The sequence below is a fragment of the Opisthocomus hoazin genome, chromosome 1, assembly GCF_030867145.1.
Source record: "Opisthocomus hoazin isolate bOpiHoa1 chromosome 1, bOpiHoa1.hap1, whole genome shotgun sequence".
NCBI classification, from domain to species: Eukaryota; Metazoa; Chordata; class Aves; order Opisthocomiformes; family Opisthocomidae; genus Opisthocomus; species Opisthocomus hoazin.
Genome location: NC_134414.1, coordinates 24,978,786 through 25,002,985, shown reverse-complemented (window position 1 = coordinate 25,002,985; position 24,200 = coordinate 24,978,786). Strand labels below are relative to the sequence as shown.

Genomic DNA, 24,200 nt, shown 5'->3' with positions numbered 1-24,200 from the left:
TTTTTTACTTTGGTTTCACATTTAAATTTCTCGGCATGTTTTCAGTTCTTAGATCTTGTTTCTTACTCTTTTCTATATTCCAGACATCTTTTGTGCCAGGCACTTTTTCCATCTGATAGTACTTACATGCTCTGTCGAGTCACTGATTGTCCTTTTGTCTGTTTTATTTTATGTAGACTATGCCTAATTCCGTTTAATCAACCAGTATCTAACTAAAACACTAACGTCAGTATTCAGTGGTCGTAGTTTTCTATCAGTTTGCTGAGTTAAAATTACCTCCTATGTACTGCTTTCAGGTTTACGTGTTCAAAGACGCAGAGCTTGCAGAGCTCTGTCTAGAAGCAATTTGGTGATTGCTATATATTGGCAGGAATTGTGAGATCTGCCATTCAGCACCTATTCTGTCAATATTATAAAGGATTTTAAACAGGGGTTCTAAGAAGTAAAAATCTTAAATGTATGACATTTGTAAGGTTGCCTTTTCAATCAAACTGCAATTAAACAGCAATCAAACTGTTAAATGAAGTCAAGCTCATTTCATGTACTTTCTGTAAAATCATGCTGAATGTCTTCAAAGTATTCCTAATCTTTAATTCTTTATCATGTCAATGCCAGCACCTCCCTGAATTCATCTCGGCAGTCATGGAAGCCACTAGCTCCCCAGCCCCCTTTTAGCATCCTTCTAGCCTTCTGAAATGCTTTAAGTATTTGGAGACTTACTCAAAATTAGTAAGCCAAATAAAAACCCTGTTCTGAATTCAAAAGAACTTCTAGGTTTTCTCTTTAAACATATTTCTTGCTAGGTAATGGTGTCAAAACATGACTTGATGGTCCATACACAAGAGTAAAAAGGGTTTGAAAACAAACCCTCTATGCACATTTGGTGGTATGCTTTATTCTTAACTCTGAATTCTAGTTTTAAAAATCCTTTGTAATAATGTTTAAATACAGTGGAGTATCTCTATGTTGTAAGGACTCTAAGACGCACCATACTAAAAATGTTTTTAAGAAGTGTATGGATTACAGATATTTTTTGGAAAGACACATTCACTGTCTGGTTTCATAGTTGTCAGCACAGTTTTCCAATAAGCTTATTTTGTAGAAAAAAGAATGCAAATACTGCAAATAGATTGCACAGAACTGTAGAAATAAATGTTAGTGTAAATGGAACTACTTGAATGCAACTTGGTTCATAATTCAAGATTTTTTAATTTGTCTTTTTGCCTCACTGTTTTCTTCTTCTACAATGTCAGGCTGATTTTGTGAAAATTGCCCATCCTGACTTTGCATTCAGAGAGGCTGCTGAAGAAGCTTGCAGGAACATTGGTACCGTGGTAGAGAAGTATGTTTCCTTCTTTCTTTTTTTCTTTTTTGCTATTTCCGTATGCATCTTTTAAAAATTACTGTATGATCATCTATGAAACAGCAATCAATAAAAAAAATATGTATGAAGGATTTGTGTGTGAGAACAAAGTGTCAGTCTTGCTGTTACAAATATTTAAGAATTTAGCTTTGTTACAATATCTCATGTAAGGTTATTCTGTTTCAGTTTATGTTCTGAAACCTTTTTAAGTTATCAGCTGACTCCATGTCACTGAAACCCATCAAAGATGCAAAGCTACATTTTTCTAGGACTTGTGACGGTTAACTAGCTGTTGTAAAGCGTAAGTACAGAATGCTAATTTGTTTTTAAGATTTAAGCTGTTACATTTCACAACATGTTTACTTCTGGTTTGATGACCTGTTGAATTCCAGCCAGTGAGTGGGATATGTGAAAGAGGAAAGGACAGTCTCCCGTTAAAATGAATGTTTGAGAATGTGTCCGTCTAGGGCTGTGATATATGCCTGGTCTACCCCTGCATGCTTGTGCTTTATTTAAAACCCTATTTCATAAAACATGTTCTTAAAGACTTCTGTTTCTGAAGTTTGGCTCTTCTTTGGGTCCTTTATTTTTTTCTTTTTTTCAATATCTTAAAACCTAAATCCTGTAAGTTACCTCTGTGGTCCTTCACTACAGTGAATTGATTTGCTTCTCGTCTGCTCTTCCTGCTGACAAATTGGAAAGGGATGTTTTTTAATCTCCAAACACGGTGTCCTTTCAGTATCTTCCCTTCCCGTGGCATTCAGGAGTAGTCGTTTTAAGTGAAAGCTTTACCAGGCAGTACTACGAAGGTGACTCAGTCTGCTGCTTCCCTCAGGATTCTGGTGACTGGTTGACCTGGTGTCCCACAGTAGGTTGCAGATGCAGCGAAGCCTTTTGTGCTCTGAGGAGGGCACAGTGCATCAGTTTGTTTAGTAAGCCTTGTGACTAATGTGGCTGGCTAAAAAGATAATTCTAAGATTAAACTCAGCAGAAACTGTTGCTTTGGTCTTGCCAGCGTGTTTGGGAAATCTTTTACTTGAAACTGTATTTTTTCAAGACTTAGACTGAGCATACCATCTATAACAATATGACTTTAATATCTGAACACCACTTCAGATTTAGAACTTGTAGAAAGAAGGAAGTATTCACAAATTAACCTGGGAGGCTCATAAAGTACTGTAAATGCTTAAAACTAGCTATTGTTGAATGTTCATTTTCATGGGCAAATGGTATCCATCTGGAACTACCTGCTTTTAGCCACTTTTTGACAGTGCTATGCTTCTTACTTAACACCTTCTGTAAAGAGCCTTTGCTGAAGTACAGGTGCCAATGCAATGTGTTCTGTCTCTGAAATGGGTTTTGGTTATTATGAAGTTCATTTTACGAATGGGGCTGCAGAAGCTTCCTGCATTTCAGCTGATTTAAGAAGTTAATGCTTGAGACTGTCAGACTAGGGGCTGCTGCCCACCGCAGCAATGCTGAGGTATGTGCGTGTGTTTCATTCCCCACTGTGACTCCCACCCAGTAATCCAGGTCGACACACATACTTGTAGTTAACATGCCAGCAAGTCTGATGGATGTAGTGTTGTCTGGCACGGGGACAGGCATGAGCATCTGGAAATGTTGTGGGGGTAGTAAGCTCTTGGTCAATTTCGGTGGCAGCCAGCACCACATTTATCTGATGGCAAACTGGAACACAGATTTTCCTTTAATGGGATTGGAGTCCTTTCAAAATAAGGATTAGAAAATCTTATATTATCTTTGTCCATAAAAAATAAGCTGTCAGTCTTAGACTTGCTTGTCTTTGCCACAAAATGCCACCCAGAAGTATTTTCCTATTGGATACAAGACCTGTTTCCATGCCAGTTTGTCCACACATCCTTTGGATACAAATTTTGTAGTTTTTAAGTCTGGTTGTGAACCAGAGACATTTTGAAAATACGGTCCTTGGTTTTTAATGTTGTTTCAATAAATATTAAGCTCTGCCTTTGAATAAGTAATACCAAGAGACTGAAATATTAGCATTTGTTGCTAATGCATGATTCTTTTACTCTGTATCTTTCCAGATTAAATACAGATGTTGAACTGTGTCAGAGTTTGAGACGTCTGCTAGCTGATGAGGTTGTTATGAGTTCCCTAGATCCAGAAACCAGGTACTTGTTAATGCTTATAGATTTAGGTTTTTAGATAGTATGTATCGTTTCTTATTTTGCTTATATTTTGTGTTTTGTTAAATAATACAACTGGAAAACATACTGCACCTCTGTTACTAATTTATTAGTCACTACTAAGTTACCTGCACAGGAGTGAGGAAGTCTGTAGTTCTGTAGTCTTGGAGGATGTTTCTGTGACTAGAGCATAAGATACATTTAAGCTGAATAAATGAGATCTGCAAAAACAACAAAAAAAAGAGAACTTAAATTTTTCTTCAATAACACGATTTTGATTAAAATGAGGTGCTGTACTGTGGTTTATGTATCGGTGTTTTTTAGCAATAAAAGTAGGGAACAGACTATTTATCATAAAATCATTCAGGTTGGAAAAGACCTCTAAGATCATCAAGACCAACTGTCAACCCAGCACCACCATGCCTGTTAAACCATATCCCCAAGTGCCACATCTACACATTTTTTGAACCCCTCCAGGGATGGTGACTCCACCACTTCCCTGGGCAGCCTGCTCCAATTACTGACCGCTCTTTCAGTAAAGAAATGTTTCTGAATATCCAATCTAAACCTCCCCCGATGCAATTCAGGCTATTTCCTCTTGTCCTATTGCTAGTTACCTGGGAGAAGAGACCAACACCTGCCTCACTACAACGTCCTTTCCGGTAGCTGTAGGGAGCGAGAAGGTCTTCCCTCAGCCTGCTCTTCTCCAGACTAAACAGCCCCAGTTCCCTAAATCACTCCTTATAAGACTTGTTCTCTAGACCCCTCACCAGCCTTGTTGCCTTTCTCTGGCCATGCTCCAGCAGCTCAATGTCCTTCTTGTAGTGAGGGGCCCAAAACTGAACACAGTACTCGAGGTGTGGGCTCACTGGTGCCGAATACAGGGGCACGATCACCTCCCTACTCCTGCTGGCCACGCTATTCCTGACACAAGCCAGGATGCCGTTGGCCTTCTTGGCCACCTGGGCACACTGCTGGCTCATCTTCAGCCGGCTGTCGACCAACACCCCGAGGTCCTTTTCTGCTGGGCAGCTTTCCAGCCACTCCTCCCCAAGCCTGTAGCGTTGCATGGGGTTGTTGTGACCCAAGTGCAGGACCCGGCACTTGGCCTCTCAAGGCCAACTCATTCAGTTGACCTCAGCCCATCGATCCAGTCTGTCCAGATCCCTCTGCAGAGCCTTCCTACCCTCAAGCAGATTGACACTGCCACCCAACTTAGTGTCATCTGCAAACTTGCTGAGGGAGCACTCAATCCCCTCATCCAGATCATCGATAAAGATGTTAAACAAGACTGCCCTGGGGAACACCACTGCTAACTTGATTTAAGTTTATAGAAACTTACTTACATCTTTCAAAATGAGATTATCAGTGTATTTATTTAAAGCTAAATTTGATTGCTGTAAAATGTTTTATAAGCTGCTTATTCAGTTATAGTTTTGAATTGTTTCTTTGCTGATATGGTTAGACAAGCTTAATGTTTGAGTAAGTTACTTCCTTCTTCCTTCTTTCGCCACAATCAAGGATGTGAGATTTGAAGAGGTCTTTTTCTGTTCTGTTAGAATAAATGAAGTGTCAAATTAAAATGGTAATTTGCACAAATTGGTTATTTGGTTAAACATTGTGATTAATAAAGTGGAATTATTTTGAAGGGTATTTTCAATGCAGATGATTAAAATAACGACAAAGGGAAAATCCTAGTTCACTGAGTAAACAGTTAAGGACTTAGAACACAGGAGTCTGTGTCCGCACTAGCAATACTCATATAACTGTGTTGTTATTCTCTGTAAAAGACATCAAACCTAAATGACTACTATGGGCAAAATCTGTTAAGAAATTATGCTTGCTATCAAATGAGGCTGTTTTAACGGGGATTTACTGTATTTTTAGGCGAGTGGCAGAACTTTTTATGTTTGATTTTGAGATCAGTGGCATTCATTTGGATGAAGAAAAGGTAATTTTTGGCTACAATATATGAACAGAAATTTGTCTGACTACCAAAGACCAGATAACAGAACACGCAGGACATGAATCATGTGATTCTGGGCCAGTTTGTCCTCCGAGATTCCCAGTGTCCTCTGTGGGATTTTGTCTTCTCAGAAGTGGTTAACTTTGCCTGTTTTAAATCACTTCTAAAGTGTGCTTGTTAATGTTGTTTTAGATATTAGTTGACTGTTGTTCCCAGTTTGACCCTCATCATTGCTTTGTCCTTTCTGAAGAGTTCTAAGCAAGACCTGGGATCCTGCTTGCTTTGATTGGTGTCTGCATCAGATATTTTAAATAAGTGCTTAGCTGTCTGAGCGGCTTATTTACAGAGAGGGGGAAAGCAACACCCTGTGCACTGTGATGACAGGTAAATCAAGTAGAATGTTTCAGAAGGGATCAGGTGTGTGTCCAGGCTCTCCTTTGGTGCTCACATAACCAGAAGTTGTAAATTTTGTGCACAGCTGAATGTCTGGACATGGTCTGATTACATCTCTTTGAGCTTATATGCTTTAACTTTGCAGTAGTTGGTGATGGATTTGCTAAAATCACGAGCTTTCACCATGCTCGGTGGTATGGATGCTCTGTTGGATGTCTGTTCATAGCTCACATCCCTGTATAAAGTTAATATTTTATTTATTTGAGACATTCCCTCCAAAAAGATCTGTACAAAGGCTCTTTTACCAGATTTATGTGGTGAAGTTTCTCTGAAGATCATGGTTATGATGGTGTTTTATGACCTGGAAAATGCTTCTAGAGTATATTTTTACAATTACTTTGTTTAAAGAACATCTCTGAAACTTGGACTCTGGGTTTTGTTTCTGATTTGGCTATTGGTTCTACGGTGCTTCATCCACTTTCAGTTACAATTTCACTTGCTCCTTGTTTTATGCACATTTTCCTCTTCCTCCCCTGCCTGTTCCACTTTTCTTCTATTGCTTTGTACTCAGTGTTTCTTTTCAATTGTCATTTCAGAATGTAGAAATTCTTCAGTATCATAAGTTGAAATTTACTTCTCCTACAAAGAATTTCTGCTTTTTAAAATAAAACTCAAAAGATGTGTTTTAAAGAGTAAGGGTGGAATGGGAGGACAGAGATCTGCAGGTTTTGCCATTTCTTGGACTTTACAAGTTTGTTGTATCTATACCCTCAGCCTTTTCTTTTGAGCTATGAACTGACAGGCAATAGGGAGCGTACTCTGAAGTTCACTGAAGCAAACCTTACAGTAAGGTTAAATGTGTGAAATACTGTAATGATGGTGATGAAAACCTAAATCACATATTCTTCAGGGAAAGGTTGAAATACCATAAATGCCTTGTGGTCTCCAGAAAATACTGGAATACAAACAGTAACAAGAGAACTGTAATTCCATATGTATTTCAGGATGCTGGTAGGATTTATCCATCTCAATTCTGCTTCCTTTTTTTCTCCTCTGTGTTTTACATAGCAATCATATTAGGCATAGTTCTGTAAATGCTTTCCGAGCAACTAGCAAAGCTTATGTAAATTCTACCTAAACCCCACTACACATTTTCTTACTGCAGAAACATAGGCATTTTGTTTCAAATTTCAATCCTGTATGAAATTATAGATCTGTGTGAGCATCTGATCTTGTTGACTTCAGCCCTACATTAGGATTTTGTTGATGCTGTAGGCCTAACCTTAAATGTTACATTTTCTGCTTCATTTCTGGAAAAGCCCTTTAGGTTTTAGAAACTTTGAATTCTGCTGTACTATGTCTGACTATATTATGTATTTTGTACTTTATTTTTCTTACAGCGTAAAAAGGCAGTCAACCTCAACGTCAGAATATTGGATTTATGTAATGAATTTCTGATAGGAACTCACCTTCCCAACAAGATTGGCAAACATGTTTTACCAGAGCATATTCAGCACAATTTTACAGCTGAAGGCAATTATTTACAAGTTGCTGGTCTGCATGCTGATTGTCCTCATGATCTGGTGTGTATTCGCCGAGTTTGCTTTGGTATACTCTATAGCAAAAGTGCATATCAGTTATTTTAATTGTTATTGAGGCAAATGTAGTTTATGATTATGATGTTGTAATTAACATGGAAGAACTGTTTTAGAACATAAAACAGTAGCAGCTATGAAGTAATGGAGGTGAAGATCATGATTGGGTTGAGGAAGAAGAGGGGCAGAATACAGACCCTGGATTTCAGGCGAGCAGACTTCAGCTTATTCAGAAAACTGGGAGATGGGATCGCATGGGATGCAGGCCTGAAGTGTAAACGAGCTCAAGAAAGCTGGCAATTCTTTAAAGATGGCATCCTCTAAGCACATGGGGATACTGAGATACTCAGTAGCGGGACATGCTGGTGCTTAGAAAGCCAAGCAGACGTAGTCGGGAGCCAAGCTTGGGAAGCAGGGCACTCATGATAAAGCTTCATCTCCAAAAGGTAGCAGAGAGGAGGTGGAAGCAGGTGCAAGATACAAGGGAAGAATATAGAAATATTGCCTGTACCTGTAGGGATGGTGTCAGGCCAAAGCTCAGCTACAGCTGAGACTTGCAAGGGACATCAAAGGCAGCAAGAAGAGCAACTACTGCTGCTTTAGTGCTACAAGGCTGGACAAGGAAAGCTGGATTCAGTGCTGAGTAAGGTGTGTGACTTAGTGGCAGCAGACACAGACGAGGCTGAGATGCTGATTGCTTTCTTTGCCGCAGTGTTCATCAGTGAGTTCTCCCAGCCCACTGTGCTTAGGGAAGGGGTCAAAGAGGAGAACCAGCAGTAGGTGAGGATCCAGTTTGGGATTACTTGAGAGAACTCAACCTGTACAAGTCCCTGGGAGCAGACGGGCTGCATCCAAGGGTCCAGAGAGAACTGGCTATTGTCCTTGACAGTCTTGCTGTCTTTGGTAGGCTGTGAAGGGCTGTGAAGATCAGGGAAGAACCCCAACGACTGATGGAAATACTAAGTCCCACACACCTTCAGAAAGGCCCCAAAACCGCAAATACAGGCAACTTAGCTTCACCTTGATCTGTAGGAAGGTTATGGAGTAATCCAAGTTAGGAGACTGCAGTCTGGATTGGTGGACCACCAGATAGGTAAAAAACCTCATTTCATGATAAGGCTCAGAGAATAGTGATTGAAGTGTTGTAATCTACAGGAAGACTGGTAATGAAAGAAGTGTTACAGGGATCTGCCCTGTTTAACGTCTTTATCAATGACCTAGAGGAAGTGACAGAGTGCTTGCCTACCAGATTTTCAGGTGATACTAAATTGGAAGGAACAATCGATACTCTGAAAGGCAGGGCGAACATTCAGAGTGGCCTAGAAGCTGAGGGAATGGTCCACTGGGAACCTATAATTCAAGAAGAACAAATGTTAAGTACTTCCTCTGGAAAGGGAGAATTCCTGGCGGTAGGACACACTGGGACTGATCTGCGGAAAAGGCCCAGAGAGCTGGTGAGCAGAAGCTGAGAATGAGCCAGTAGTGACCCTGGCAGCAAAGAAGGCCGACAGCATCCTGGACTGCATGAACAGGGGCAGAGCCAGAGACTGAGGGAAGAGACTATAGCCCTTGACTCATCACACTTTACGAGTGACTTCAGTAGAGGCCACCAAGACAGCCAGGAGCTGGAATGCTTCCACTGTGAGGAGAGGCTGAGGGATCTGAGCTTGTTCAAGCTGTAGCAGAGGTGTCTCTGGGGGGGATCCTGGCACCAGTCTGCCAGTACCTAGGAGGATATCATGGAGAAGATAGAGCCAGGCTCTTCAGAGCAGTGCATGACATGAGAACAAGTGACAACAGGCACAAGCTGAAGTGAGAAATGCCAGTTAGAGAAGTTTTTCCCAATGAGGATACCCAGGCACTGAAACAGAGAGGTCATGCTGTCTCTCCCATCTGCGTAGGGTTTCAGGACCTGACTGGAAAAAGCTTTGTGCAACTTGATCTTACCTCATAGCTGACCCTGCTTTGTGCAAGAGGTTAGATTAGAGACCTCCTGAGGTCCCATGCAACCTGAATTATTCTGAATAATCTTGTTTTAGTTATTGCTAATGATGCTTTTCTGAAAATAATTTGTTTAAAGTTTGTTTATAAATTGAAAATTAGTCTCTTTGAAATGTGACAGTGGTTCCTTAGTCTTTTAGCTGTGACTCTAGGATCAGGAGTGTATCGCAACACTCAAGTGTTCTGTTTTCACTTACTATGTAGTTAAATAATCGACGTGACTTTGAAATTTTGTTTGTCACACAAAAGAGAAAAGCTTACTGTGGTAGAACCCACGCTGTAATGTTTATTTTCTGTAAGAAATTAAAAATCAATTAAATGATGGCACTGATATGGTGTGAATAAAGTAATAATACTCACAGCATGTCATCTATAACCTCTTGTCCTGCAAATAGTGTCATCTGTAGAATAGCTACTGAAGCTAGGAGTAATACATCAATTAAAGAATGCAGTTCTCTGGGTCAGATCTTTGGAGAGGCTTTGTGGAAATCATATAATTTAGGTTGGAAGGGACCTCTGGAGCTTGTCAGTTTGAGTCTGGTCCTGTTCAGAGCAGAATCAAGTAGATGAGATTTCTCAGTGACATGTCCAGTTGAGTTTTGAACACGTTCCAAGGATGGAGGTTCTGTTACTTCTCTGGGCAGCCTATTTGACCACCCTTGCTATTATTTTTTTTTTCCTGATATCAAATTGGAGCTTTTCATCTCCCAGCTTATGTCCGTTACATCTCCCCTTGCTCTGCACCTCCAAGAAAAGTCTGACCTCATGTTCTCTATGCCCTGCTGCTAAGCAGAAAAAGATTAAGATCTCCTTTGAGATCTCCTTTGCGGCTCTCTCGGCCTTCATTCTATGTCACATGCTCCAGCCCCAAAACATCTTGGTGGACATATGCTGGACCCACTCCAGTATGTCAGTGTCCTTCTTGTCCTGCGGAACCCAAATCTGGCCACTGTACTCCAAATGTAGTCTGGACAGTACCAGGTAGAGGGAGGCAGTCGTGTCCGTGGACCAGATGGCTGTGCTCTTTCTAATGGAGCTCAGTGTGCTGTTGGCCGTTGCTGCGAAGACATGCTGCTGAACCGTGTTCAAGGAAGGGGAAGCATCTCACTTACTTCATGTGCTTTTTTTTAAAATGGAAGCCTGATGGTTCAGAACAGATAGAAAATGACTTGTGAATTACTATAGTTGTATTTTTTATAAACCCAGGACCTGCATTCTTGTTGAATATATTATCCAAGAGAGAAGCTTATTTCAACGAAGACAAGCATAAGTTGTTGCTGGATTTCTTAAGCCTATTGCATATGTGCAAAATAAAGGTTATCTTCAAATGGCTTGTGAAACATAAAAAGCATTTTACCAAGTTTTCTGAGGCTTGAGGTGATTTTTATTTTTTTGAGAGAGGGGCTTATGAAAAAACCCAAACAACCCAGAAACAGGAGAAAGACTGATTGTCTGTGGGCAGATGGGCAGACTAATAGCTTCCTACTTCAAAAGAAAGAAGGCTTTTCTGTTCCTCTTTTTTCTGTCCCCTGACCCTGTCTCTGGTTATTATCAGATCCTTCCATAAGCCAGCTTAACTGACATGCAGAGAACAATTTGGCTTTCTTTTGGGTTTATTTTCAGAAGTTTTAGTGAGTTAAGACAGTCCCCAGAGTAGTCTGAGAGAAGCACAGATGTTGGCAGAGGAGGGAGGCAGTGAGCAGAGGGGACTGTTGACAGAAGCAGAGAACAGGGCCCTGTCTAGCAGTCTTGATCTGTTAGGTTGTCTCATTGCATTTCCTCATTCCATCTTTAATGGATAAGAGAGCCATAGCTGTCAGGCAGTTGTGATTACTGTTGTTAAAAGGCTTTAGGCCTTTTCCCAACAGTATCAATGAAATATAGCTCTAATGCCAGATATTCAATTGCATAACTTGTTTCCTTTAAAAACTGCACTGTAGTAATGAGACCTTTTTATTTTTTTTTTATGTTAGGTGCGAGAAGCTGCTTACAAGATTTTTCTTTACCCAAATGCTGAGCAGCTGAGCCGTTTAGAAGAATTGCTTGCTAGTCGAAACAGTCTGGCGCAGTTGGTTGGGTACGACACCTTTGCCCACCGGGCTCTTCAGGGAACAATGGCCAAAAATCCAGGTATAAGGCATGTGTGAAAGGACATGCTGAGAAATCAGATGCGCTGTGTTAGGTATGAAGCCAAAAGTTACCAGTTTCTTTTGCTTACACCTACTTCTTCCAGTGAAATAACTCACTGCAGTTACGTTTTGCTGTGTGCGATACTCATGCTTTCTATAAATGGCAGTACTCACAGAGTATGAACCAGTGTTTTTGTTCAGAATCAATGCTTATTCCTTAGGTTATGAAGTTGCCATTGTCCCAGCATGTAACAAAGTAAATGTGGTACCAGATTCTCTTGAATTTTGATGGCACAGTGGTCAAAGGAGTAGTTCGTTGTTCTAAAAAGAACTTTGTTGTTCTGAGGGAGCTTGTTTTGTTTGGAATGTTTTGATGTAAACTTAACATCTTCTAAGGAAGAAATCACTTTTTTTTTTTTTCCGCTCCATTTTACTTCTAGAGACAGTAAGACAGTTTCTGGAGAAGCTTTCTGACCAGTTGTCTAAAAGGTATGTCTTTTTCGTCAAGTTATTTTTTTAAACCATACTCTTTATTTCAAGAATAGAGTGCAGTATTAAGTCAGTCAGCGTGGCTTATTATACGCTCTGATGAAACAAAAAGCAAGAGTTTCTCAGAGTTTTGAGGGGAGCTAGCAGCTTAGAATAAATTCTGTGTCTATGATCAGAGAACACCAAGAACTGAATGCAACAGGTTATATGCCAAGAAATGCAGGCAGCTGCAAACAAGGTGACCAAGTTTTAAGTGTCAAAGAACACCTCTCCTGGTCTTCTCACCATATGCACAACTCCATGTATTTTACCATCTACAAGCAAATTCCCCTGTTAGTCCTTCTTGCCTCCCTTAGTTCCACACAGCACAAAACAGTTTCATCACTCAGTATAAATGGGGTGTATTGTAAGAAAGAAAATGCTTTGGAGGTGTACAACCAGAGTGAGAGGGACTTGATTTGAAGGCACCTGAATGACAGAAGCAGAATGGATAAGTTCTTCTACTGCAGTATGTGGGCCTGCCATTTTATAGAGTGCTGTCAATCTCTGATGATGGGCATTTTCTTAGGATGGAGTCTTATTGTGTACTGTATTCCGTTGCTCAAAAAATCTTTCATTAACACTTTCATCGTAAAAATGTTTTTCAGAACTCAAGAAGATTTTGAAATGATGACAAAGATGAAAATGAAGCTCAACCCCCAGAATTCAGTAAGTTAAATTTTCGTAGGTGTTTTTCTGTTTTGTTTCTTTTTAAAAGTACAGCATAGGCTAACCTTGTTCTACAAGAAAAATGAACTCTATTTTATACAACATGTAGTATAATTAGAAAGAGAAACTTTCTGTCTTCTGGCTTCAAATGCTTTTTGACTGCTTAGCTGCTATTTGTATTAAAATCAAGCACTGAGGGTGAGGTAGCTGTTGGTTTATACAAAACGACACTGGAATAACCAAAACATAAAGTGGTGAAAGTGAATATTACTTTGTTTTGGATTAAATGACTCATTTGAAAAATAAAGGCTGTACTTTAGGTTAGATGCATGTCCAATTTGCATTCCTGTATTGTATGTATCCTAATTTTGTACATAACTAGGTTTATCCTTTTATTTGAATTGTGTATTTCTTGAAATCTGATATGAAGTCCCATTATATATTTGAATAAGAAGTACCATCTTCAAGCAAATGTTAAAAAAAAAGTTTCGTATGATATGTGATGCTATTTCTGATGATGTTTTTAGCACTGAATGTTTCCCATTATGTTTTAAAGTTCTGCAACTCGTTGAAACTGCAGAAATATTCAAAGGAAACAAAGCTTTTACTTTGGGTTCACTTGTCCATTATTGCAATTATAAGCTGGAATTCTCTTTCAGAAGCTGATGCCGTGGGATCACCCTTACTACAGTGGCGTCCTTCGTGCTGAGAGGTAAGCTCCTTATGTTCATGATTGTAATGTAAATGAGTGTCTTTATTTCATTCCCAGCAATAAGGATAAAGAAAGTCCTCAGTGTAAACAGGATTTGCTTCTTTGAAGATGTACTTCAATATGAAAAAATAAAGAGTATCTGGTGGGGCAGTTGTTTGTGACATTTCTTAGTTACTGCTGGAATGAATGCCTCTAGAAGTTTTTGGCTTCTCTGTTGTTTTACAAGGAAATATTGGCCCTCTTTGAAGATACAAGAGGATGAAATGGTTTCGGAACAGCTAGAAAATCCTTATTCTTGTTTTGCTTTTATCTCTTAGCCGATCTGCAGTAATGTTTAAAAATAAATTTTGATCACTGAATGCAATCCAACTCCTCTTTGTATTTAACTGTGTTGTACTTCTTACTGCACGTGCACCTATCATCCCCTTCTACACACTTGAAACAGCAACTTCTTGAGTAGATCTTCACTGTTTATGGGTAGAATTCATTCTCATCTCTCCTGCAAAGACTGGGAAATAAAGCCTCTACACAGATTTCAATAGTGCATAAGACCTTTGCACATAATGAGATGCCAGCTGTGAAAGATGTTGAGCGCTGCATGTTGCCTTTATTAGATCAGCAGCGGTGACCTTTTAGGTTTGTGTTGGAAAAGAGAACTTAGTTGTGCTGCTCTCACAACAGGGGGAGGAATAATCTTCCTTCACTGCAGGTTGTAGGTTTTTGGTTTTTAAACAGTCTTAGACTGGATGTATCTGATTAAAGTAGTAGTTTACCCTGGAGCAGAAAGCTACAGTGGTATAGACATGGTGTGAAGGATTGCCAGCAGTTGGCCTGGCTGTTCTGCTGCTTTCTTGTACTCTTTACTAAGACAGTAGTTTTACGAGCAGCAGCTCTGATCTTGGCCTTGTCTTAAGCTACTGCTTGCTCAGATGGGAACTGAGCTGTGTATGTGCAGCAGCGTTCCTGTCCTGGGTGTGCAGAGCTTGCCGTGCAGGGGAGGGAGAGGAATGTCCAGCTGCTGGGTCTATTCCCGGTAGCCGATGCCAGAGCACGCGGCACTCCACGGTGTCTGCATGGATTGCCTGCTTGGGGCACAGCCTGGGAGTGCTGCTTTTGTTTTAAACTGGACAGGTGGCAGACACACTTCTGTGAAAGTGTGAACGAAGCAGTGGCTATACTGGAGGAGAGTCAAGGTCCATGCAGCTCCAGATCCCATATCAGCAGTGGTCAACAGCAGTCTGTGGAAGAGCGCTGTCATGCTCAGTCAAGATACTACATTGTAGCTGACAGATCTCCTTTACCGTGCCTGTATAGCATCTTCAAAACAGCAAGAATTACATTCTGATACATAGTGCTTAACATTACTGTCAAGTGTTGATGATATTTATTGCCAACGTATCCTATTTATTTTCTACATTTCCTATAGTGTCTGCTTTCTCTGTTTTCAGAATCAGTGTGTCCCATAAGGGTTAGAGTGTTAGGTGCAGAAGGCTCTGTGTTTGTGTCTTTCTCCTCCTGAAGGAGTGTCTTCTGATACTGTCTTATTGTCCTTCTTAGATCATCACATGATGCTAAGCATATTGTAATTGAGTTGCTGATGATCACAAATAGATTATTTTGCTCATTTTGGCATTAGGAACAAAAATACTTTCTTTCCTTGTGGGGCTTCGTAAAAGACCCAGTAAAGTTACTTAAAGAATTGCATGGTAGCTTTATGAAGGGAGAGCTGCAGGTAAAACAGACCAAGACACTGGCAGCGTATCTTTGCCGGTTTTTGTTTATTCAGGCACCAAGTCTGACAGCTGGGTCAGTGTGAAGAATCTCCTGAACTGATGTAGGGCCTCCCTGATTACCAGTCAGGACTGAGGCCCAACGTTCTTCTCCCTCCAGGCTGGGCAAGAGTATTTTTTTCTGACAGGTGTACAAGCATCTACAAGACAGGGAAAGCAGAGTAGTTTTCTCTCCATTGTGTGCTGCAGTGTTTTGCTAAAAACCAAGGACATAGGTCTTTCACTGTTGTATTTTCTGTAAAGTGGTCTGTCTGTGGGAAAAGTTTTTGATCTGGCAGTGACTGAACAATGCTTTACATTTACTGTGCCCATGTTGTAGGTATTTAACAGGGTACTGGGTACTGGGTAACTAGCCTTGAAAAGTAAAACTCACTTCTCCACTGCATGGTATCAGTGGCTGTGCTTTATGACTGAAACTAGGCAGCAGTTGGAGAGTATTCGTACAACAACTAGAGGACGGGAACATGCCTTGTCGTGTCTGTGCCTTAAACATGTTCTGTTTGCCACTTATTGCCACTTATTAGTCATGTAAATGTAAATCCACTATCCTTTATCTTGTATTTGTACTTGCCTCTGTTTGACCACATCCATTCTTGATACCCCTTGGATGCTATGACATGTTCACTTCAGCGCTTTTGTGAGTGGAAGATGAGAACCATGTCTGTCACCAAGCTTCCTGCTGGCGGGAGAGTGGCCTTTGGCTATCTGTTGTTACTCTCTTTCTAACTGAGCCAATTATCTTGTTGTGTTAAATTATGTCTTTAGGGAAAAGTGATGCTGTTTTCCTTCGTTGTTTTTTTTCCCCCCCTGGGAAAATAATTTATACTTTCTGTTTGGATTTGTTTTTTTTTAAACTTATATCATGTTTCGTTTATTTAGTTATAAGACAAATTATTTATAAATTACTTATTATATCCTGTGTTATTTTGTGGTTCTGCATCATAGAATGACAAAATATGTTTTCAAATAAGATGTGTTTACCTGTCATGAATTTCTCCCATTTTTAGTATTCTTTGTTTAGTAGGTTAATTATTCTGTTCTTCAAAGGTTTCTCTTTTTCGGAAGAAATTTACTTTTAGCTTTATGCCTTTTACAGAAATGCCATGGTCATATTTGTAATAGTGCTGTGCACAGAGCATGGCTTACATTTTTGCCTGTTGTGTTTTGGGACTCAGTAGCAGTTTGTGTGGTAGATTTCTGTATTGGTATTAATTTCTTTTTTTCTGCTTAGTAAAACGATTTTGTTGAAAGGGAAGCAAATGTATGCTTTTGGGTATTTCTTTTGGGCTACTGTTGTCACTGTGGCTACAGCTGATGTACAGAACCATAGTTTCCTAGAAGCTGTCAGGTACACATTATTGTTACAAACCTGGGTATAAAGAAAGAGACTACAGGCGTTTAGTTCTTGATTAAGTAACTTAACAAGTTCTGATAGGTTGTGCGTGCACCACTAAGAGTGCAAGAAATATTAGGTGGGACAGTGTCTGTGTCTGTTGAAAAAGGTTTACTGTTTCCTGTTTTGGTCGATACAACTGCATTTGAAAACAGAAATGTGAGCAAAAATTAAACCACAGGATGCTGATGTGATCTATTACTGCCTCTTTGGTTCTCCAGATTTCGGCCAGCTACATCAATTTGTCTCAGATGACACAAAATCATGACATATTTTTAATGTGTCTGGTTTATATCTCTATGTTGTATATTTTAAATGTATTTGTATGTTTTATATTCAAAATATATGTTTATTAGAACAGGATTAAGGAAACAAATCCTTTGTTAGGTTCGCCATAATTAGTTTTAAGAGCTGGATATTTACTCCTGAAGAATGTAGGATACTCACATGCGTTTGGACTACTGAATTTTAATGACATTTGCTGTCATATCAGGTCGCCTTTATTTTCACTCTGCTTCTACAGTTGTTACTGACCATTTCTGCTGTTTTCTGAGTTGAACAGCAGGAGGAGCTCCAGACTTAAGCCATAGAGTACGTTTGTCTTTCTGTAAACTTGGCCACAATGATTTTGTTTCCGTCAGCTTTCACCAGGTCTTTTCCCTGGAAACTTGATCCTACTTCAAAAGTGTAAGTCTCCTATTGATGGTAACAGGGTAGTTTATTACTATTTTGCTACTTTTTTTTTTTTTAAATTATGTTAAATAACCTTTCTGGCTTTAAACCCACACTTATGACAGTGTAATGTTTTGTAGCTATAGTTTAAGTGAAAGAGAAAATAGATGTCAGTATAAATGTGCATTTAAGAGAAGCTGGAGACAAAAGTCTGAAATTCATGGTAGTAGTATCTTAAAAGAAGATAGAGTAATTAGGAGAACCTCAAGAATTTTGGCAGACTGAGGGTAATAAAACAGTGAATGCTAGAACATGCTTCAGCCTCTAACAAGTAAGAAGATGTCTAGTATGTATATTATAAAAATAATACTGTTCAGTTTCAGTACAGGCAAGTACCATAGTATTAATTAAATCCCATTACTTCTGAGTAAGTGCAGCTGCAGTTATAACGAATTCTCAAAGCCCTGATCTTGCAAAGACGTCATAGCCTTGGTGACTTCTTCCGGGTCATAAAAAACCCCAGAATGCTGACAGAGACCTCCTGAGGTCAGCTCTTGGCTGTGGAGGTGGCATTGACTCTGCTTAAGTCACTTCTGACAGAGGCACGGAACTGTTCTGGAGAATTTAGAGCAGTGAGCTTAGTGTATCTGGTGTTGACTCCCGTTCCCCTGACCTTTGGTGCTTACCGGGCTGGGCTGGCTTCACTGGCTGTAATTCACCGTTGGGATTTTTGCCGGAATGTCAAAAGATTTTATTCAACTTGCAGCTGGGATGTGCTTGCAGGGTTTTGCTCTCTGTGCTGGTCCATCTCTTTTGGACTGCAGGAATAAATAAGACCGGCCTTGGGGATGAAGAAGTCAATGCCAAAATAAGCTGGTTTCCTGCCATGTGGGAAGGAGGAGCCACCACAGCAGCTGAAGGCGTTTGGGAGCTTGGGGTGACCAGCTGAGCAGAAATGAGGAATAACTCATCTCCTTTCTTGTTGGGGCTGTACACAGGCTGCAGGCTTCAGGGAACAGTGGGCAGCACTTTTGTTTGTTCAGAGCAGTGGGGACGATACCAAGGTACCTAAACGTGACCGTGGATATTTCTAAAGTTGCTAAAGCTGCAGCTGATGTTGAGGTCTGCAAGTTACTTGGATACAAACTCATTTATGCCTGCTTTTGGTTCGATTATTTTTGGTTCTACAGAAGAGTGTTGTCTGTTGGAAACACCCCGTGGAAAAATAGCCCAGACCCTACATGGAATATGTGAGAAAGCTGTCACTCTGTTCAAATGGAAAGCTGAAGTGGAAAAATAATGCAAAATTTAAAAAGAACCAGGAAGTCATTTAACTGAAGTGTTCATGGGGAAGGAAAACTTTCTATAACTGTTTATAAGCAAGGGAAGTCTTGCCTTCTATTAAATCACTTAATGTAGGTGCAGAAAGTCCATTGAACTTACCCATCACTAGGCTAGTAGACTAAGCTTTTTGAAGGAAAACCTGAAAGCTGTTGAAAAGGCTTGCTGTGAAGCAGAATTCAGGTTTCAAGAATGATTTCTTTATTCAAAACAGTGTGGAAGGACAAAAATGTTGTTGATTTGAAAACAACATCCAATCTAAACGTGACTTACAGTGTTAATACCAAACCAATATTCTGAATTACCCCCGACCTCCTCCAAAATGAAATACAATTAACAGAAAGAAAAAAGGAATGTGAGATACAGGTGCTAGTTTATGGTTGATGAGAGAACAAAGGCTTTCTATTGTTATTATTAATATTTTTAAGAAATCCAGTCTTCTGTAAATCATGGTTAAGAGTCTCCCTTCAGGTAAAGAATTAAATTTCATAGTCTGGCATGTAATGAAAATTGGAAGGGGTTTTCCTTGTCTTGATCTCTTTAAGTTAACCTGAGGGGTTCATCTCACTTTTATCTTTCGCTAACAAGATTTTTTCAAGTTTCTTTGGAAGTTTTGAGAGAATCTGTTTTATGAGAGATAGTTAACTTAATGTTCTATATTTTCGTGGATGTCAACAGGATAATTATTCTTCTCAGGAAAAAAATAAAAGTCAGGATATATCAGGGACTACATTTAATAGCCACTGATAAGAATTCTTGCCAGGCAGCTAATTTGCAGTTGTTGAAGAGTCCGAATGCTCGTGTTCTGAAGAACAGTGATCCTTACTCAAATATCCCTAATGTCCAAGTTCATAAAAAGCATTCTTAATAGAATAGATGAAAGTCATGCTACACAAAACAGTCTTAGTTTCCTTCCAAATATAAGCTTAAATGAAAGTGATTTTAGAAGTCTGCATTTTATTTAGACTCAGTGAAGTCATACAAGCTTAGAAATAATTATTTATAACCACATACTACATCTTTGTTCTTCACAGGGACACAGCCTTTTTGTTTGAAGCCTGCTGTTCTTGAAGAATAACCAAACCTCATTGTGTCAGTTAACTTCTTTTTAAAATTGTTTTTTAAATTGGTTTGGCTACTTTTACTTCTTTTAAAAGTAGTGCTGGGCTGCACACCGTAAAAGTAAGGTGTCTGGATTTTTTAACATAGTTTATCCTTTAATAGAAAACAGAAATTTACATCAAAGAAACTACTGTTTTGTTTGATATTTCTACTTACTTTAGGAGGGTACTGAGATTTCTCTTTGTAAAGTTTCTGAGCTCACATTCTGACATAAACTACATAAGAAAATTTTCATTCTTTCCTGGGCTTTGTTATAAATAGAAATGTTTTGGCGTTTGAAGTCAGATGTTCAGATTGAATTAAGTTATTGAAATATATTTTAACACAAAATGAAAGCAGAGCAAACTTCATAGGTTCATTTTTGTGCTTGTCAGTCTTTCATAGCTGTGGACATTTAAGCATATGAGTTATACAGTTCTACAGGAACAATAATATTTTAAGGTTTGTTATGGCAATGAAAGGGACTACTTTTAATTCTTGATTTTTTTTTTTAAGTCAAAGTGGCTAACAAAGTCTGGCACAGAGAAAGATATTAGATGAGTTCATGTATATATTTGTTGATGCTGTCTCTGGTTTGTTCAGAGTGAGATTTATACACTGGCATCCTTTATTTTTTTACATAAATGTGATATTTCCTACATCTAAACTAAAAACATTATTTTTATTTTCTTTAATATCTAGGCTTGTAAAAATGCCTTCTTGATTTCAGGAAGTCATCTTTTAGATTAATAATTATGTTTTCTGGTGTGTACATCTGTAACACATAGAAATTTTGGTATTTCCTTTTCCTGCCTTTCCAGAAGTGCATTCAGATCCTTTAAGTTTCACTTAAGAGAATTTATGTGCTCAAGTTCAAGGGTAGTTGGGAAAACTTTTTGTAGCACTGCAAGTATCAAAAATCAATCCATACCTGTTTTTGTTTTTTTTCTGTTTTGTTTTTTACATCAGATACCCTGGAAGAAAGCTTCTATGGTAAGAAATTTTTTTGACTGGAGTATGTAGTTCTCTGCAAAGTTTGTTGTGATTCATCAGACCACCATTCTTCCATCTCCTTTGCCTGCATTTCCACAGGCATCTTCCCATGGAAAAGGCTGTGCTGTTCATCCTCTTGGGATTCGAGGGTACAACATGCAGTCCGGGCATGGAAGCCTCAGTTCCAGAGAGGAGCAAGAGCTCATGGCTGAGCTCAAGACTTCTGCTAGTTAGCTCTAGTTGGTACCTTGCTACCTTGCTGAGCCTGAGAGTGGCATTATATTTGTGTCTGCCTTTCTCCGGTAATGGGGGCATCCTAGCTGCCTATCTGAAGCACTCTGAATCACCTTGCTGGGGCCCAGAACTCACATTTTAAGTGAAGGGGTGTCCAGACAAGACGTTTGATTCATGCCCTGGCTTGCTTAGCTGACCTGAATCCTTTTTCTTGCTTAGGAAGTGCTGTAAGCATGTTTCCATGTATTTGCCAGCTTTGGAGACAGCAGTACAATGTTCTGCTAGTGACGTTGGTATGCCACGTGCATCATCCTCCCCGTTGAATTCTGCCTGTCTGCTCAGCTGGTGCAGCAAGCAAGCTGCAAATTACAGCATACGAGAAAACCCGTCTTCAGGCACTTCTGTGCAGTTTTTGTCACCAAATGGAGCTCCAGTTGGTTTTCAGCGCAGATTTTAGCTGCCTGTCTCAAGAACATTAACCTTTCTTGCTAGTAGCAGTAACCCTTAGCAGTAATTTTACTGGTAGCAGGATGCCTGGTAGCGTAGTTCAGTATGGGCTGTAATAACTTCCTTTCTGATTTCTTTTCCCAAAAATACTGGAATGCATTTCCTCTTGGAGATAAAAATTGTAACTTGGCTGAGTAAATGTAGGGGCAGCTTGCCAAAGAGTGACCAGAAAGAGCGTGCTCATGTTAATGCAGCTGCTTCTTGCAGTTTTATCTGAATTTTTTACTATTTGTTTTAAATACAAGGAACAAAACTAGACAATTATCCAAGCTCACAGTTGATAACAGCTTGAAAATCATGCATAAAGTGATTCTTAGAATGGCTGGTACTTTAACATGTAGTATAATAAAAATAATTACATGCACTGCAGGGTCATCAACAGTTATTAACCTGCAGATTATGAAGATTGCTTTGCTCTGACCAATGAGCAGTTCAGAGGCAGGCTAAGCTGTAGCACTTTGGAAACTCTGTTCCTTTTTATATAGAATCGGTCACTGTCAGTTAATTCATTAATAAAGTTTTTGTCCTTTCATTCTATCAACAGAGAAGTAATGTGAAATGGAATGCCTTGTTTTGGTAGGGTTTTGTTGAGAGACTTTTGTATGCGTTTTCAAATACACTTGGTTTCACATTTGAAAAAAGTGATCAAAGAAACACCATACACCTGGGATAGAAGATGGTGAGCTTTGAGTTTCCCGTTTAGCTTCAGGAGAAATTCATTTTACAGTCTTGGATCAGCCCTCAAAAAGGCTCTGCATCCTACACAGACAAGCTCTATCTTTGTTACGAGGCAGTTTAAAGTGCTAAAAGAGCGTATTGATAGAAGTCTTCATCCTGGAGTTTTATGTGGTCTTTTAGATAATCTGGCCTGGGTCAGAGGGTGTTTTGCAGATACAACTCGAGACCCTTGAACAGCATTAGAATTTTCATTCAAAGGGCTGAGGGAAGAGAAGTTTGGCTTGCTGTCACCATCGCAGTCCCCGTTGCTGCCAAGAAGTTGTGCTATGGTGTTTTAGATTATAGCATGAATTTGAACACTGAAATACTGTGCCTGGGAAATGTTATGTTCTTGCAGTTTCACTAAGGTGATGAAGCTGTGAATAACTGAGGTTGGGTAATCATTTGCTAGCAAACAGATGCTTTTTTTCCTGTCATCTGGAAACAATGAAGTTGCTAATGGCTGCTACTGTTTGAGTGCCTGGAATCAAGCAAGAATCTTCAATAAGGCAGCTTGTAGTTTGTCTGTAAATTCTTCCAAATACTTTTCCACCCACAACCTCCAGACAGAATTCAGTTTTACAGATCTAGTAGAGATTGTAGGATTTCCTGTTCTGCTCATTGAGTATTCTTTTTTTTTTGAAAGATTCAAGTCTTTTAAATTAATTTCTTCCCCTTTCCCCATCGTCCTCTTATCTAGCATTACACCTTTCATTCTGCAGTGAGTAGCATTAAATTTTGAAGGTGGGGGCTCAAAAAAGAGTCAGTCATATGCTTGCTCTTGACACCGAAAGGCCAGATCTTCTATTAATAATAATTCCAGGAACTGAGTTTTTGCTTATAGGACATCAGCTTCAGATAGCTGAGGTTTTGGCTAATTTCTATTCCTAAATAAGCCCAAAGAAAAAGTTTTCCTGGAATCAGTGCAAGTTTGGGGCTCGACTTTCTTTAGTCATAGTTGGTCTTACTTGATTTGTGAAAAGAGAGTTCATGTATGAGGTAGGACCAAATGCAAAACTTGGGAATTAAATCTGTGTTTTGGTATCTGGATTGATTACTGCTTAGTGGGTATAGACTGGTATTAGAGAAGGATTTTCAGAGATGTACTATCCACTTCCTGGAGCAGTAGCTTTTTTCAGCACCTGATACTCATTTTGAACTGTGTTATTGCTTATTATAATCTGATTGTGAAAATTGCTTTGTATTATCATATTTTAACCACTTTCTTCGTAACTCCTTTGACATTACAGTGGCTAGCAAACAAACAAACTATGGATGCTAGATAAGGTATAATAATCACCACTGGCTGCTGCCAGGAATGTTGAAAAGTGATTTAAATATCAGTCTTGTGTCATAAGACGTTAGTGCTGTTTGAGGATTTTTCAGTATCTTTGTCTTTGATCTTTGTTTGCACACTGGTATAGTAGGCAAGGTAGAAATGGAGAAATAAGGGAGATCAGGACTAGAAACTTTTTTTTTGTATTCTGTATAAAAATATGTTGTTTTTCAAGACTTTTTTTGCAAGTTTCCATTGGCAAGAGGAATATTAACACACAGCTTTCTTTAAATGTGGGAGAGGTTTGATCCTGACAATGTTCTACCAGAAGTTACTGACATTAACTTTGTGTAGTTATTATTGAAGTGGTTGTTTAATCAGGACCTTATTGTACGCAAAATGTCAAGACTGTGACATCTTCAAACATCAGCCAGCATAGAGGACTAGTTCCCCTGGGGAGTCTGCCTTAAGCCAGTATAGTCTGTTACTGCTATTTTCATCTGTGGGTGGATAAGTATCGTGCTTTTCCAAAAGACAAAACTATTATGGACTGATTTTTTTTCCCCCACTTTGCATAGGGACGGTGTATTACAAAATACCTGTCAGAAAGCCTTCTCTCCATCCGCTTCATCATGGCGTAAGTTCATGGGGA

At 39.4% G+C, this 24,200-nt stretch overlaps 1 protein-coding gene across 1 annotated transcript in view; it reads left to right on the top strand.

Annotated features, from left to right (window-relative positions):
- MIPEP (mitochondrial intermediate peptidase) overlaps positions 1 to 24,200 on the top strand; it is an 82,206-nt gene that overhangs the window by 5,866 nt on the left and 52,140 nt on the right. Inside the window, exons 3-10 of the mRNA XM_075419367.1 lie at positions 1,254 to 1,342; positions 3,430 to 3,516; positions 5,419 to 5,482; positions 7,291 to 7,473; positions 11,460 to 11,616; positions 12,056 to 12,104; positions 12,752 to 12,812; positions 13,472 to 13,524. Of these exons, the coding sequence (XP_075275482.1) occupies positions 1,254 to 1,342; positions 3,430 to 3,516; positions 5,419 to 5,482; positions 7,291 to 7,473; positions 11,460 to 11,616; positions 12,056 to 12,104; positions 12,752 to 12,812; positions 13,472 to 13,524 (743 nt within the window). The remainder of the gene's footprint in view (positions 1 to 1,253; positions 1,343 to 3,429; positions 3,517 to 5,418; positions 5,483 to 7,290; positions 7,474 to 11,459; positions 11,617 to 12,055; positions 12,105 to 12,751; positions 12,813 to 13,471; positions 13,525 to 24,200) is intronic.